The following is a 15894-nucleotide window of genomic DNA, read 5'->3' as shown; positions in this document are numbered from 1 at the left end:
GTCCCGCTGCGCTGGCCCTTCTGGAGACGAAAAAAGGTTTATAAACAGAGCTCAAGAATAAAAAAGGAATACGTGCTTTTGATTACTTTTTTTTTTTTTTTTAACAGTTTACTATTGGGATAACGGACAGGGCAAAGGTCATTGATGGTTTGGGATCTCCGTGGAACGGTCAAGTTCGCGATCGCGGCGTACACTCCGGGTGCCGGAACGCGCGGGCTGGGAGCCGGCTGCGAGCGTAGGGGACGCTAGGGGCGGGCGCCGTCCTCGGGAAACGGCGCGCGGAAGTCCACGTGGGGAGGCAGGAAGGCACCCGGCTCCTCGGGGGCGCCGGTTCTGGGGCCCGCAGTCTCGGGAGCCTCGGCGAAGTCTCGACTTCTTTCTACTAACAGACCAGGACGTGCCCGCCCGCCGGGTGCCGGCGATGGGAGCGCGGCATGCCCGGCGCGAGGGTGGCGCGCGGGGCTCGGCGTGGGCAGCGGCCCCCGGAGGCCTAGCCCGCTGGCGGGGGCGGCGCGCGCTCCCCGCACCGCGCGCACACACGGGCGCGCACACTGCGCACACACACACCTGGAGCTCGTCCCAGGAGGGGGGCGGGGAGGAGAGCCGGAGCGAGTGTCTTAAAATAGGCGCGCAGACGAGCGCGAGACGCTGAGAGGCTGGAGAAGGCGATCAAGAGCGGCGGGCACGAGGCGCGCAGGTCCGCGCCGGGTGTCACAGGCGGGCTGGGCGGGGTGGGCGCCGAGCGGCCGGCCCTCCGCGCGGCTCCGCACCAGGCCCTGCGGGAAGCGCGCTCTGATTGACGGCTGCACTGTCCCCAAAAGGCTCGGCGAAGATGCTGATCCGCGGGTGGGTCTAGACGCGCAGCCCGCGCGCCCGGTGCCCCGTGCCGGCTCCCCTCCGCGCACCTCCCGAGACCCGCCGCCTCCCGGCCGCCGAGGAGCCGGCCGGAAGCCCCCGCCGGCGCGCCAGCCCCGCGGCCCCGGGCGGCGGGCGCTCGCCCGGGCTCACCATGCACTGCCACGCAGAGCTGAGGCTGAGCTCGCCCGGCCAGCTCAAAGCAGCCAGGAGGCGCTACAAGACTTTCATGATCGACGAGATCCTCTCCAAGGAGACCTGCGACTACTTTGAGAAACTTTCCCTCTACTCCATGTGCCCGTCGCTGGTCGTGCGACCCAAGCCCCTGCATTCCTGTACCGGTAAGACGGCCCGCGGGAGCGCAGTGGGGTGCGGCCGCTTTCGTGCCGGGGTCGGGCGCTTGACCACCTCTGTCCTCCCGCCCAAGGGCGAGAGGAAGGGGCCCGGGAATTGTGGGCCCCTGCAAGAGGACTAGACTTGTCCGAGGCGAGCATTGCAGAGGCCTCTGCAACCTGGAAGGGGCCCGGCAAGGTGTCAATGGCAAGGTTAGAAAGGCAGTCAAGGCAGCGCGCCCCCGAGAGCCGGCCGCCCCGCAGCGCCTGGGATCTGCTGGCAGGAGAACCTTCCTCCTTCCCAGCGCTGCTGTGGTTTTCAGGAAGAAAGTTCAAACCCTTGACCTGGTTCAGCACTTAAATCATTGTCTCAGGAAGTGGCGTTGCTTCTCACCTTGAGTTAACTCGTCCAACCTCCTCCTGTCTCCACTGGGAATTTTACAAGTAAGTCAGTATCCTGAGGTTCCCCGCAAAATCCTGAATCCGCTGAACTTTACTTAAAAGGATCTCCCTCTGGGGAAGTAGTTCTGGAATGTGTCGCGTTGTGGAGCCAGCTGAGGAGGTCAACCCTGTGAGTTTTAAGTGACTAAAAAACAATGATCACAATAAAAACATTCCTCAAATCTGGTTTGCTTTCTCCACAAGAACAAGACCCGTAGTAAAAATAAAGAACACTTAATAAATATACTTTAAAAGTCATAGGTTTATGTAGAAAATAAATCCAAAGTTATTTCTAAAAAACTTGCATTAAGAGAAGCTCCAAGTTTCATAGTGCCCTGGCATTATAAGGATTTAGGCGCTCCAGACGTGGGTATAGCAAAAAAAAAAAAAAAATTGAAGCAATTTTTATCAAAAAAGTTATTGACTCTGCTTTCAACTGAAGGTAAAAATTTAGTATTTCCAAACCGAAAGACCCCTTGAGGGTATATTTGTTGCATGGGTGGCATGAAATAAATGAATTTAATTGTACTTACATTGAAAAAGTAAAGTGAAGAGATAGCAGTGGTTTTGAAAGATATTTTTGGAACGTTCAGGCCAAGAGCTGCTAGTACACTGTGTTTGGAATACTGCATTTTCTGTTGATTCCATTGATAGGCTCTCTAGGACAATCAGTAAATACGTGTGTAAATACATACAGTAAAGTTCTTTTACAACCAAGTTGTTCCTACATGTATTTGGTAATAAAATGAGTATTATATTCAATTACTCCTTTGTAAAATAAATTTTGTCTGTAAGGTGGAATTAGGCCTGGTAGCCCAGAACAAGACTTGTAATACTGCATTTTAAAAGCCAAGAAATATACGAAACAAGATACGAAGAAAAAATTTTAAAAACAAGATAGATATGGTTGATGTTTTTACATTTGTATGTCTGCCATGCATTAAACCTGGGATGAGTTGTCTACATAGATCTTGGAGCGGGGAAGTAGGCTGATTCTTGTTTTGAGCGTAAATAATCATTTGCCATGAGAACTCAAATCCCTTAAAGGAAAAAGAGAGGATCCGTTTTAATCGTAAATCTCTCGCACCCTGAAAAGACATTGCATACCTGGAGGTCCCTAGGACAAAGCAGAACAGCTTCTCCTAAGCACCTAAGCATAGCCTGATGCCTGCAAACTTTTTAGTGACTTCGTGCCATGCATTGACTTGAAGGCAGCTTTTCCTGGCTTTTAGCAGTCACAGAATTGGATCATAGAAGAAATCATGCTAGAAAAAGAGTAATAAATAGCCTCCAAAAACAATGATCCAGTCATCAGTCGAGGTTGAGTAAGTTTTGCGTTTTATTGAACCTTGTGTGGGACATAAATCAGAGGAAAATACAGTGATTCATATGTACTTTTGTGAGTGTTAAAAGTGAATCGCACATATTTCACGAACTAAAAGTTTTGCTCAGCCTTGTGCTTTTGAAGTTCTTTGATGGTTTGTGGGAGAGGGTGGTTGTTGGCACTGGCGTTCTTGCCCTATTGTTCCCGTGCTTGATTTCTTTAGGTTGTTCTTTTGAAAATGTGTTGTGATTTTGCTCTAGTTGAGATTTAAAATATAGAAACTGGGATTTGCCAGTGGAATTAAACCCATAAAAACTGGCTACAATAGTCCATCCTTTCAGATCATAAGCTTTCAGTGGGTTTACGATTACAGTTAAAGCCTTACATGTATTAGATCATGGGAATACCATTAGCGACTTCTCAAAGGTTTTGCAAATACCATGCTTTCAAAGCGTTTTTGTTGGTTTTAACAGTTATGTTCAGGATCACAAATCTTAAATTGGATGAACTTAATCTTTTTTTTATTAATTAAAAAAACAGCAATAAGTTGCTGGCATTCATAATGAAACTATATATATATATATTTTTTTTTTTTTCTGGATAGAGATAAATGTTTAGCACTTTTGGTGGAACCAGTGCATAAAATGTTCAAATCAAGTGAAAGGCATAAATTGGAATTAAAGTTACTGAACTATCTCATCCTTTGGTTTGCTGTTTTAAGATTTATATAACTAACAGACGTGACCTTTGTCAGCTAAAATAATGAAAACTAAGATAATAAAGTGACCACTCTGCACAGTAAGTACATGAAATTGTGGTGGGAAAAAAGCTACAGCGTTTAAAAAGCCTCTACGTAATTAAGCAAACCATGTCGTTCAGATTTAGCAAAATCCTAATGTCAGTTTATGATCCTGATCTCCTCGGGCAGAAGAGCATGTATATTCAAGTAAACTGAGAAATGGAAACATTTCTCATCTGGTAGATAATCACTTGACAGTAATTTATTATTAGACACCCTAACCTTGACGGACTACTCATCTTCAAAAACAATTGTTTGTTTGAACAGGCCCTTTCTTATTAAAATATAGTAATTTTAGTTTTAGGAAGCAATCTCCAGATTGATTTAAGTTTCCTAATAGATCTCCTGCATCACATAATAGATATTGAGTAAAGGAATCCTTCTCTTAAAGCCAAACTAAAGGAACATTTGTCATTAAATTTAAAATAAAATTAAAAAACCAAGCCCAAAGAGAGCCTCCATTTGAAAAAAAAAGTTTGTTATTCAGACCGTTGAGAAGGTATGGAACATGTTTAGAATGAATTTAGTTTATGACATGTTGTTCTTATTTTAAAATCTGGTAACAGTAATCCTCACTCAGAATGGAACTGTATTGCCATTTAGAAACCAGTGATGATCTCTCATAAACATTAGAACGTTGACAGTGATTGAAGGCCAAAAATGACTTGCAGTTTATGATATCGTAAATATTGTTTAACTCTCAGGTGCATTGTTTTATTTTTCTGGTTGTGATTAATGTTTCTTGGTGGAAGAGTCCCTTGAACTGGCTTCTCAGGACGGAATAGACTGCAGAGGTAGCGGCACGGTTCCTTTCGAGGGATCTCTCTTTCAGTTTGATCTTTAGAAATAGGCAGAGTTTCTAAATTTGAGGGCTGTTTGGAAAAAATGAGTAACTTGCTTCACAAAAACAAGGATGTAACAATTTACCCTAAGAGTTTTCATAAGAGGATACTGAGAAACCTAAGTACTGTGCATAATTACTTATAACTTATTATAATTATTGATACTTATAACCTAGAATTACCCTAGGACTTGTACACGCACATTTGGGGGGAGGTGAATATGGGTATTTGTACATTTTACAACCCATGGCCCCTGCATGACTTTTAGTGATTTCACTAAAACCTATAGTTTAATTCTTTTTCTCTTCTCTGGCAGAAGGGTTCTGTAGGCTCTCTCCGTGACCTCCAGCGGCCAGTCTTACAGAGCTGATTGGGAGGAATCCCAGTGACCACAGACCAACCTTCCCAAGCATAACATACTTTTTTTTTTTTGCGAAGTGCTAGGGTCACATCAGGGCTTAAACGTAGTTTCAGCCCGCACTGTACACCGCTGTCTTTCATATTAGGGTACTCAGAAATCAGGAAGATTTTTCCAACTCCATTACACACCCGGGATAAAGCTGTGCAGTCACACCCAAGGGACAGTTAACCAGCCAATTAAAAGAGGCATGTGGGGAAGGGTGTTTAACTTAGGAGGGGGCTTTGAGAACATTTTATTCTTTGGTGGGTCCAAGAGAAACAAGTTCTTTGGGGTGGTGTCCTTGGGCTCATTTTTTTTTTTTTTTTTTTTTTTTTTAAACATCTTTATTGAAGTATAATTGCTTTACAATGGTGTGCTAGCTTCTGCTTTACAACAAAGTGAATCAGTTACACATATACATATGTTGCCATATCTCTTCCCTCTTGCATCTCCCTCCCTCCCACCCTCCCTATCCCACCCCTCTAGGTGGTCACAAAGCACCGAGCTGATCTCCCTGTGCTATGCGGCTGCTTCCCACTAGTTATCTATTTTACATTTGGTAGTGTATATATGTCCATGACACTCTCTCACCCTGTCACATCTCACCCCTCCCTGGGCTCATTTTTATCACAAAGATTGGGTGTCATCCTGGTGAAAAATGAAATGAGGTGTGGACCTGTGTGATGGGGGTCAGGGAGTCAGGCTGCCACTTCATGAGTTGGCTCCAGTGATTCCCCCAATCCTAGCTCAGTCTTTTAGTTGGAGACCAAAACCTGTAGTATCTTGGGAACCTGGATCCTGGGCACTGGAACGTTGATAGAGAAATGTAAACTGGGGGTCTGGAAAATGATCTTTATTAGCAAGCATTTGTATTTCTGCCAGAGGCAAATATGCTTTTATTAGCAATCACTCATCACTGCCTCTCCTGTTCCCATTCTAAGGGAAAATAAATTGAGGGAAACACAGGATAGAGGACTCATCCAAGGTCAGAATATATTTGGAGCTGAGCTCTTTTGGGATCCTCAGCTGTTGTCTCCTTACTCCTTAAATTTTATGACACCTTTGTTAAATAGAGAGACTGAGGGATTCCTTAGGGGTCAGTGTTAATGAGTGAATAGTTTATTAGCAATTTATTTGCTGGTTCTCATTTTTCTAATAGCAAATGGGAAAATGATTAGAAATTTAGCAAGTTAAAATGCCTTTCCAAAGGTCTATAATCTTCAGTATCATTTAATTCAACAAATATTTACACTTGCTTGATGACGGCACTGCCATTATTATTTTTTTTAATTTATTTAATTTATTTAAATTATTTTTTATTTTTGGCTGCGTTGGGTCTTTGTTGCTGCGCGGGCTTTCTCGTGTTGTGGTGAGCGGGGGCTACTCTTCGTTGTGGTGCACGGGCTTCTTATTGCGGTGGCTTCTCTTGTTGCAGAGCACAGGCTCTAGGCACGTGGGCTTCAGTAGCTGTGGCACGTGGGCTCAGTAGTTGTGGCTCGTGGGCTCTAGAGCGCAGGCTCAGTAGTTGTGGCACACGGGCTTAGTTGCTCCGCGGCATGTGGGATCTTCCTGGACCAGGGCTTAAACCCGTGTCCCCTGCATTGGCAGGTGGATTCTTAACCACTGCGCCACCAGGGAAGTCCACTGCCATTATTTTTAAGTTTATTCTAAGTCTTGGCTAACAGTTGGGATATTTTAAATCTTTCTCTGAAGCACCTGTAGAGCCACTGCCAAGCTCTTTTTTGTGGTCCTCTAGAGTCTATGTGGGCACTTTGGAATTGTGAAACATTATGATAATTTAATCCGTTTGCTTACCGTCTGGAATTTTCTCTTTGAACTCCACTTAAAGGGTATTATCAACATCAAAATTGTCATATTAACCTCCTTAAATACAACTCAACTGAAATTGTATATGCAGTAAATCTTTTATGAAACCAATTTCCTGCAGTGTTGGTTGTACCTCTGGCTTGAAAATAAAATTTGTGATCCCAGCGTGGCTGGTATATAGCTGCTGGTTTTAACATACCTCAGGAATCTAAATGAGAAGATTGTTAGGTTTTTACATCCCAGGAATCTATGTGAAAAGCAGTAAGGACGGTAAATTGTTGTTTAGATTGTAAAGAGAGATGAAAACAAAAAAGGGAAGGAATAGGGGAAAAGAAAAAGAGTGGGTTTCTTTGAAATTCTTGAAGCCACTTGATTCCTCCTGGTATGTAGCTCAGTGTCCTTCCGAATGACCCTGGGGGCAACACAAAGGTGGCTTCTGAAATTCTTCTGTCCCTGCTTGGAGAGTAAATGCCCACCGACGTAGACACCTGCTGGGGCGCCTTCAGGGAAGAGCCTGGGTGGGGGGAGTGTGGCCCTGCCCAGCATTTAGCACGACTGAATCCGTGTTAACCCAGAAGCATTTTTTAGGTGCTATTTGCACTTTGTTTTGAGGTCGGGAGGAAGAGGAACAGAGACGGTAGTTAGGTAGGGCACAGATCTGAGGCTCCCGCCTTAGTACGAAGCCTGGGAACTTCTATGGGGGTTGCGGAGCCTGCGGACCACGCCGGCCACTCGTCCGCTCCGAGTGAAGTCAGTTCGCGTCCCTTGGCTACACCTGCTGATGAACCCTTAGCTGGAACATGGTTAGAGGGCTGCAAGGCTTTGGATGAGACGGACAGGTGGAGGCCTCATTTTGCATTCTGTCTTGGGGAATGCTGTTTTCCATTCCTATCTCGAGGAGGTGGTGTTTTTACTGGGGCGTCAGAGTGGACCCCACTGAGCTGGATTAGCCGCCTTCTAACCCAGGACTTGCCAAAGCCCACAGGTGCTTGCCAGACTGTTGTGAATCACTTGGCTGCAAGTCTCTTGGGAGCGGCAAAACAGGGAGGAAAAAAGAGAGAGAAGGAGAGAGAACATTTGGGTAAAGGCTTCCCACGTGTGGCGAAGGCCCTCCGTCCCGCCTGGCATGACTGCCTCCGGGTCAGCTGCCATGGCAGTGGAAGGGTTGTTCCTCTGTCCACAGCACGGGTGACAGGATTAGAATTGGCCTTAGAATTTACCAGGAATGGGGTTCAGACCAGGACCGTGTACCAACTTAGTGATGTTAACAAAATAAGAAATACTCTGACTCTAGGAGAAGAGGCGATTTTTCTTCTCCTTCTTCTTCTTTTTTGTTTTTGTTTTTGTTTTTGTTTTTATTTAACCAGAAAACCTTTGCAGATCCTCAGGATTTAATTTATTTTTATTGCAGCTTAATAACAGTTAGAAAAAGAAATGTCTTGTTAAAATGAATGCTGTAAATAAAAACACAGTTAATTTTCCATTACAGTGTCTAATTACTTATCATCACCGGGGCATTTTTATATGGCAGTTTAACTTCTTGGAAGTGGAAACTTGGCACACGTTTAAGGAAGAAAGCAGTACACCCAGATAGATATCAGAAGATGGCTTAATTATATTTGGTCTGGAGTTGACTCTTACCCATGATTACTCTGCGAAAAACAGGCAGAGGGTCACTAAGGAAAGTCTCTGGTTTCTTTAGTGCCGGTGGAAATTGAATACGGAGGAAGATAGTTCTGAATGTTAGATGAGGTGCAAGTACGTGTAAAAAGGGACTCCACTAGTCACCCCCGGTTGAAGCTGGTGTCAGGACTGCTTGATCGGCCTGGAGGTCAGCTGTGTATGCTCCCTGACTCCACTGGCAGAGTTCATAAAAATGAACATGGCCTTTCTCCAAGGAGAGGCCAGGATGCAACTGAGTAGAAGCCAATCTGGAGGATCTCAGCACGAAACTAAGTATCTTAAGGGTCCAAGCAGAGAAGCTTATGTGATTCCTTTTTATTGCATCTCTCTAGCTCACCACCATGTCCTTAGGAACACGTGCTTCTGGATATTGGATAAATATTAGGGAAGTATTTTCACAATGTGCCTGCCACCAAAGTGATGTCAATGTACTTTTGGTCATTATTGAAAAACACACTTCTGTATGTGATAAGCGATAGGATGATTGTCCTTTCACTTTTCTTATGCGAGGATCACTTATGACGTGTGGGGACATGGAGAGGTCTTGGGTCTGGTGGCATCGCATGTAGTCATGGCTGTGTTTCCACCCCGGGAATACCGGACAGGTCCCTAATACTGATTTACCCGCCATTCTCCACCGCCCACTTCCCTCTTCCCAGAGGTCTTTTCACGCAGGTACTTAACCATTGCTGAAATTCAGGCTCAGGGTCTCACAGACAAGATCACAGCCACTTGTAGATTGGAGGATGTGTAACTCTGATGTTTCTTTTAAGCACCATCTGAGAGAGTCAACGTTGCACACTTTCCTCATTGTAACTTATAAACAACAGAGTCCTGATATTATGTCTTTGTATCCTGGGGAAATCGGAGCCAGAGGTACTCAGTGTCCTCTTCCCGAGTTCTGCAGTGTTTATCCCAAAGGGGGCTACAGACTGGGGAGAAAGGCTAGAAATGTATACTCTAAACCCTGAACCTCATTATTCATCTTCATAACGACACAGTAAGTCCCCTACATACGAACCTTCAAGTTGCGAACTTTCAAAGATGCGAAAATGCGTTCGCAGGTCCAATCACGTAGGTGAGTTCACGTGTCTGGCATACACTGTCACGTGCGCACATCCTCTCCAAATGGTTGTGCTTTTGTGTACTTTACTGTACAGTAGTGTGTAGAGTACAGTAGTACAGTATCTTTATTTCAAGCCTAGGATGTCCGGAAGCAAGCGTAAAAGCAGTGGTGATGTAGCTGGTACTACTGTACTTTTCAAAGTACTGTACTGTAAGATTAAAAATATTTTCTTTATTTTTTTTTGTTTTTTTTAATGTATTATTTGTGTGAAAAGCATTATAAACCTATTACCGTACAGTACTCTATAGCCGATTGTGTTAGTTGGGTACCTAGGCTAACTTTGTTGGACTTATGGACAAATTGGACTTAAAAACGCGCTCTCGGAATGGAACTCATTCGTATGTAGGGGACTTACTGTAATAGAAATAGTGACTTGTTTTGAGGCTTAGCATGTTACAGGCACTGGACCCAGTGCTTTTCATTCAGCTTCCAATCGTTCCTAAGAGATAGTATCTCTGCTTTACTAATGGAAGCTGAGAAGTTAAGTAACTTTCTAAAGTCACTGAATGTATAAAGATCTCTTCCACAGCAATAAGAAAAAAGGCAAGTAGAAAAATTGGCAACTCATAGAAGTGAAGATCTAGGTGTCCAGTGAGCATGAAAGGATGTCCCTGGTAATCAGGAAAACACAAATGAAAACAAGGTACCATTTCATACCCGTCAGACAGGTAAACATGAAAGACTCTGATGGTATCGCTCAATGACAAAGATGTGAAACAATAGATGTTCTCATTCGCCGATGGTGGGAGGGTTATTTGGCACAATTCCTTTGGAAGCAGCATGGCAACACCTCGAAGCAGATACACACATGCCCTCAACCCAGCAGTTCCACCTCTGTTTATGCCCTGAGAAATCACTGCATGTGTGCAACAGGACACTGGTAGAGGAATGCTCATTTCTATGTTGTTTATGATAGTGAAAAATCTCAAAGAGTCTAACTGCCCTTCAGAGGAAAAAGGACAGAATTGTGTGTATTATATTCAAGCAGTGAAATTCTATGCAGTGATGAAAATGAATGACCCAGATCTACTTGTATTAATACAGGTAAGATTTAGAAATACAAGGCTGAGGAAAAAAAACACAAGTTGTAGATTGATACTTACAGTCTGATACCATTTATATAATGCTGGAAAACATGCAGGCCAATATTGTATATTGTTTAGGGAGGCAAGGGCATGGGATTGGGAGGGCTATACACAGATTTTTACTTTCCTGTGTAGTAATTTATTTATTAAGGAAAAGAAAAGGCCTAATGTAAGTACAGCCAAGCATTAAGATTGGGCAAAGCTTGGTCATGGGCACAAGATGTTCCTTACATTATTCTTTGTACTTTTCTGTATGTTTGAAATTTTCTATAATATAAACATTGAAAAATGATAGTATGGGAGACCCCACATATCCATAAAACTCTTGATCTTGGGGGACTTTTGATGGTTTTCTTAATAGCTTTCTATCCTGAGACAAGCTGTTAAATACAAGCTTCTTGTATACAGTCTCACAGTGGGGAAAGAACTTTATAATTAGACACATGTGTACAACTCACCCTGAAACAACCACTGCGGCTTCTGAAATTGGCTTTTGGATCTCACTTACCTCTCCTGGCTGGGTGGGGATGTCATTTTTCACCAAGATAACTGCTTTCCCCCGAGTAATGCTTTGGCATGTGAATAAATGGGCTCTGAGCTGGGCACTAGGGCTGGAAGGAACTGCTGATGGAGTGTATGTTTGTTTTCTGCAAATATCCATCACTGATCATGCAAGGAAGAGTCAGTAGGTTCTTTCCCCTTCTTCTTAATGATGTTTCAAATCCCAGTAAATTGCCTTTGATTGCATCTTGCTTTGATATGTAACTGCTCAAATGATATACCACCCTTGGCTTTTGACCAATGGTCATTGCTATTGACAATTTAACTTAAAAAATTGTCTAGGGACATCTGTGAATACCAAAGAATCAAAAAAAATATTAAAATATAGCTTCTTGGCAGGGAAGAATCATGTTGGTATTGGCATGTAAACTGGCTGAGTTCTCTTTATATTCTGTAACCATGATTTGATTTTAAAACTTTGGTGTGTGGTATCAGGGATTGTTAGGAAGGGATGAGAGCTGTTACCATGGTAATCACACAGAGAGCTGTCTGTTAGGGATGATGAATGGTCGTCCTGTGGTTTGGAGAGGGTAACCTGGACCACATTACTCTCCAGCGACAACTCTGGTGACAGGTGTTTTGTTCAGCCTATCTTAACAGCCAAGGCATTCTTCTTTTCTCTGCAAAATAGTTCCAATGTAGAAATGTTGCTTTAAGATATTGTGACAAAAACCTGGCCCTTTGGGAGCTCTTTCTGTGTCCCTTCAGAGGGAAAGTAGTCCTTGGTGTGAATGAAACAGTTCGTACAGTCAAGAGTTTGCCCAAGCATTTCTCCTTCTGAGACCACACCTCTCTGTCCTAAATCCATATGTAAACAGAGAAGCAAACAGATCAAAGCCCTCGGAGCCCACGTCCCACGCCAGCCATCAACAGCCAGGGTCGCTGTGCTGTCTTTGGTGCTTGGCAGTGCAGCCGTGGTCGGCAGGAACTAATGAGCGCATCTAGAGGAGGGTGGCCAAATTGGACATGACTGAAAGGCCGGTGGATCTATCAGATTTGCTGCCAGTGGACAGACTTTCAGGGCTGCAGGAGCGAGGCCTTCTGCATGTTGTCTTACCTGGATGGATGCACAGGACGGCAGCAGTGAAAGGAACAGATTGAAACTTCATTTGTGCCTTACTCTGTCCCCTTCCTGCGTCTCTCCAGTGAAACCTTATTCCTCGTAAAATGGACTCTCCAGGCTCGAGGCTGTGAAAGGAGTGAATGTTATCGAGAGAGATGTTCCAAAGGGCTGTGTGTGGCTGTCTGAGGAAGATAATATGCAGGTGTTGGTCCTGCTGCCCGGACAGTCCGATCACTGGCAGCAAATCTGACAGCTCCGCCGTGGATCTTCTCTTTGGAACGACTTGGGAAAGTACAGGCGAGGATTTGGGATATTTATGGTTAACTTTGAACAAGTTTCACTGAGGGAGAGGGATATAGTTGAATAAGGTTCCAATCCAAGTCCTTTCTTTTTCACGACTGAACATTTGACTGAAATAATTGGTTGAAACATTTGATTGAAATCATCCCAGAGGAGATTTTTTTGGGAAGATGTTGTTAATTTTGTTATCCCTGGATATTATGGCAATTCATTATTGCTCTTAGCACGTTAGACAGCTGTGTGTCTTGGAAGCATGCTTTCAATCCTCGGTTTGGAGGATGGCATAAAGGAATGTCCTATTGGAGGGCTGATTTTTTAAACTGGGACATTGAGCCTTGGCAGTTAGAACAATTAGCTGTGTAAACAGAATGTGTTTCACTTTTCAGGGAACTGGAAAGTAAAAATAACAACAATTATAAATGGTAACTGTGAGCCAGACGCTGGGTGCTTGTCTACACTAAGGAATTTAAACTGCATGGAGACCCTGTAGGAAGTAGTTATTATTATCACTGGTTTTGGGGGGAGGAAAGTGACACTCGGGGAGGTTGAGTAAATGGCAACACGGCCACATGAGGAAGTGGCAGAGTTGAGGTTGGAACTCAGGTCTGTCTCTTTCAATATCAGGTGCCATCCTAACAATATATACAATCATATGTCAATTAGAAGTCAAGTCTGTCTCCTTCCACGGAGGCCCCATGCTTTACGTAAAGAAAGGTCCAGGGAGTGTGCCGGCTCCCGAGGGATATATTTTGAACCTGTTAACTCCTTTACACGTATTTATAATCATTTGACATGTGCCAGTCTGTCTTTCATTTCCTGTGATTATTTGGGTTTCTGAATGATTCCAGACGAATTCTAAGCAGCAGTGGTGTCTTTGGAGGAAGTGGGTGGTTGGGAGATTTTGGGGCCTGCTGCCGTCCGGCTGGGCGACCCTGAACTCATCCCACTGCCTCTAGACATCAGTGTCCGTATCTGTGTAACATTCCCAAGTCTCCTTTGGTCACAAGCTTTGGAAGCTTCTTCTGGATAAAGCTTTTCTATGGGAGTCGAGGGTGGAATTCCCAGGCATGCATGCGTTCATTCATTTATTCATTCTTGTGAACCAGAGAGAAAGTACTTAACAACTGAATGCCAGCCAATTGCCTTGAGACTTAAGACCTGGAATATTTTTCACGAAATACTCATTATTAAGTTCAGTGGAAAAAAAAAAAAAATCTGGCCATTTGTTTGGCATGGCTTAAAACAGAAGAATAAGAGATTAATATTTTTTCCCCACATTCTATCCAGTCGGGCTGGGGTGGGTTCTGGGGAATCTGTATTTTTAAAAAGAGATTATAATGAAAAGTCAAGTTTGGGAATCACTGTACTGTAGATGATGGCTTAAAGATGAGCTTGAGGTAATTTACAGCCATGAGTCAAATCTATGAAGCAGTTTAGTGGAGTGATCTTACTGGATAGGTTTTGAGTCAGATGGTCCTGGGTTGGTTTGTGTTTTATTGTCTGTGTGACCTTAGGCAAGTCATTTAGCCTTTCTGACCCTCAATTTCCCCATCTATAAACGGAAGATAGTAATAACTACCTAATAGGGTTAGTCATGTAGGTTAAATGAAATAGTGCGTATAAAGCACTTAGCATAGTTCCTGGCATGTAAGTACTCAGTAATTGATAGCTTCTATTACAAATAATTATCTTATAATAATAACCTCAACTTGGTTGGCTGAAGCACAGCCCTTTAGAGAAAGATTACTATTGGTGGTGAATGAAGCTCAAGAAATATTAAATATCCTTTAAAAACCACTTCACTCTAGGGCATTCTTGTGGGTTATGTCATTACACTGGCTGCCTCCTAGGGCCTCTTGCAACCTGGGTGGTCCGTGAGCTGTTGAAGTTCAAGTCTTCATGAATAGGTATGTTTCATTCCCTCCATCTTACTGTTTTATAGTGTGAATTCAGAATTTTGTAAATTCATACATGAGTGGCGAAAACTGGTCAAACACTACAGCATCACAGAATGTGCTTTGTTACTCTATTTTTTTTTTACAAGAGTTGCTCAGGATTAATTACCCCTAGGAAGTGTTTCATCATGCGGCTGTGCCTCTCAAGAACCGTGTTTAGAAAAGTGGCAGAATTTCTCAGCACGTTTAATTTTTTTTTTCCTTTGAAGAGTAGAGTTAGGGATAGTCTTTTCTTTTGTAAGAGACTATGAGTATTTTTATTCTCTTGTCTCAGAGTACTGAGAGAAGAAAAGAAATTCAATTGAGACCTTCTTTTCTAATTGGTGGTGTGGAAAGAGGTAGCAGGTTGGGAGATAATCCTTGTCCTCGTATAGTACTGGGTCTGGGATTCAGAGGGAGTTCCAAATGAAGCCTCTATATTACAACTTTCAGTTGCTCATGGGGATTGTTTACAACTGCATTCTGTGTGGAAGGGACTGAATGCACAAGGTTCTGCATGGATTTTTCCTGGAACTGTGTTTCTTAACTAGTCACTAGCGTCTTAGGAAGCCAAGTAGCTGCTGATGAAATACTTTCATTGGTGGATGCCCTCCACAGGGTGAGAAAAATCCTTTTGATGAGGGTGAATGGAATTCTTCCATGGGTTGAAGGAAGCCCCAGTGACCAGGGCAGCACCCCCGTCCAACCGTTTATACTGATGATTCCTTTAAGCAACCTCTAGTGAAATCATCCAGGTTCAGGGGTGGGTGGGGGCCAGCTGGAAGCAGGTGGGCTAAGACACGTGGATGTGTCATCCTGGTGCCGTGGGGTGGTACTGATTCGTGGAGAGAACGCCGACGTGGTCCCCTAAGTGCCTCAGAACCATTGTGGAAATAGGACTGAGCTGGAGATATGGACCTTTGGCAACTTGTTGAGACTATTCTGTTCAGTCTGTGAATTCAGAGAAGCCAAGTGTTTCTACTCTGGTAGGAGGGGAGTAGGCAGGAGTGGGTGAGGGGTGAGAAGCAATGATGGGGATGGGGAGAGGAGAGTCGGGGGGAACGAAACGATTATCCTCCTGACACAGGGATCCTTACGTGCTTGTTCAGCATTTGTTGTCCAAATCTGAAAATGAGAATGGAACATTTCATTTGGGAAATTGCCCCGTGAGTACGTGCTTCTTCTCAGAGGCGTAACTCAGAACTGACAGCCAGGCGATGACTTGGGGTTGGGCCAGGGCCCGCCTAGCCACACAGGTTGCCTCATCATCATATATATTATGATAATATATATTAATGATGCAATAAAGAGTTGCACCATCC

The 15894-nt window shown here is 43.9% G+C and overlaps 1 protein-coding gene across 1 annotated transcript in view; it reads left to right on the top strand.

Moving 5' to 3' along the window:
* The first annotated feature begins 1009 nt into the window (after positions 1–1009).
* BARX2 (BARX homeobox 2) overlaps positions 1010–15894 on the top strand; it is a 68871-nt gene continuing 53986 nt past the window's right edge. The window contains exon 1 of the mRNA XM_061202705.1: positions 1010–1196. Within this exon, the coding sequence (XP_061058688.1) occupies positions 1010–1196 (187 nt within the window). The remainder of the gene's footprint in view (positions 1197–15894) is intronic.

Source organism: Eubalaena glacialis, chromosome 10 (assembly GCF_028564815.1).
Source record: "Eubalaena glacialis isolate mEubGla1 chromosome 10, mEubGla1.1.hap2.+ XY, whole genome shotgun sequence".
NCBI classification, from domain to species: Eukaryota; Metazoa; Chordata; class Mammalia; order Artiodactyla; family Balaenidae; genus Eubalaena; species Eubalaena glacialis.
Note: the sequence above shows the minus strand (reverse complement) of the source record. Positions and strands in the feature narration are given on the sequence as shown.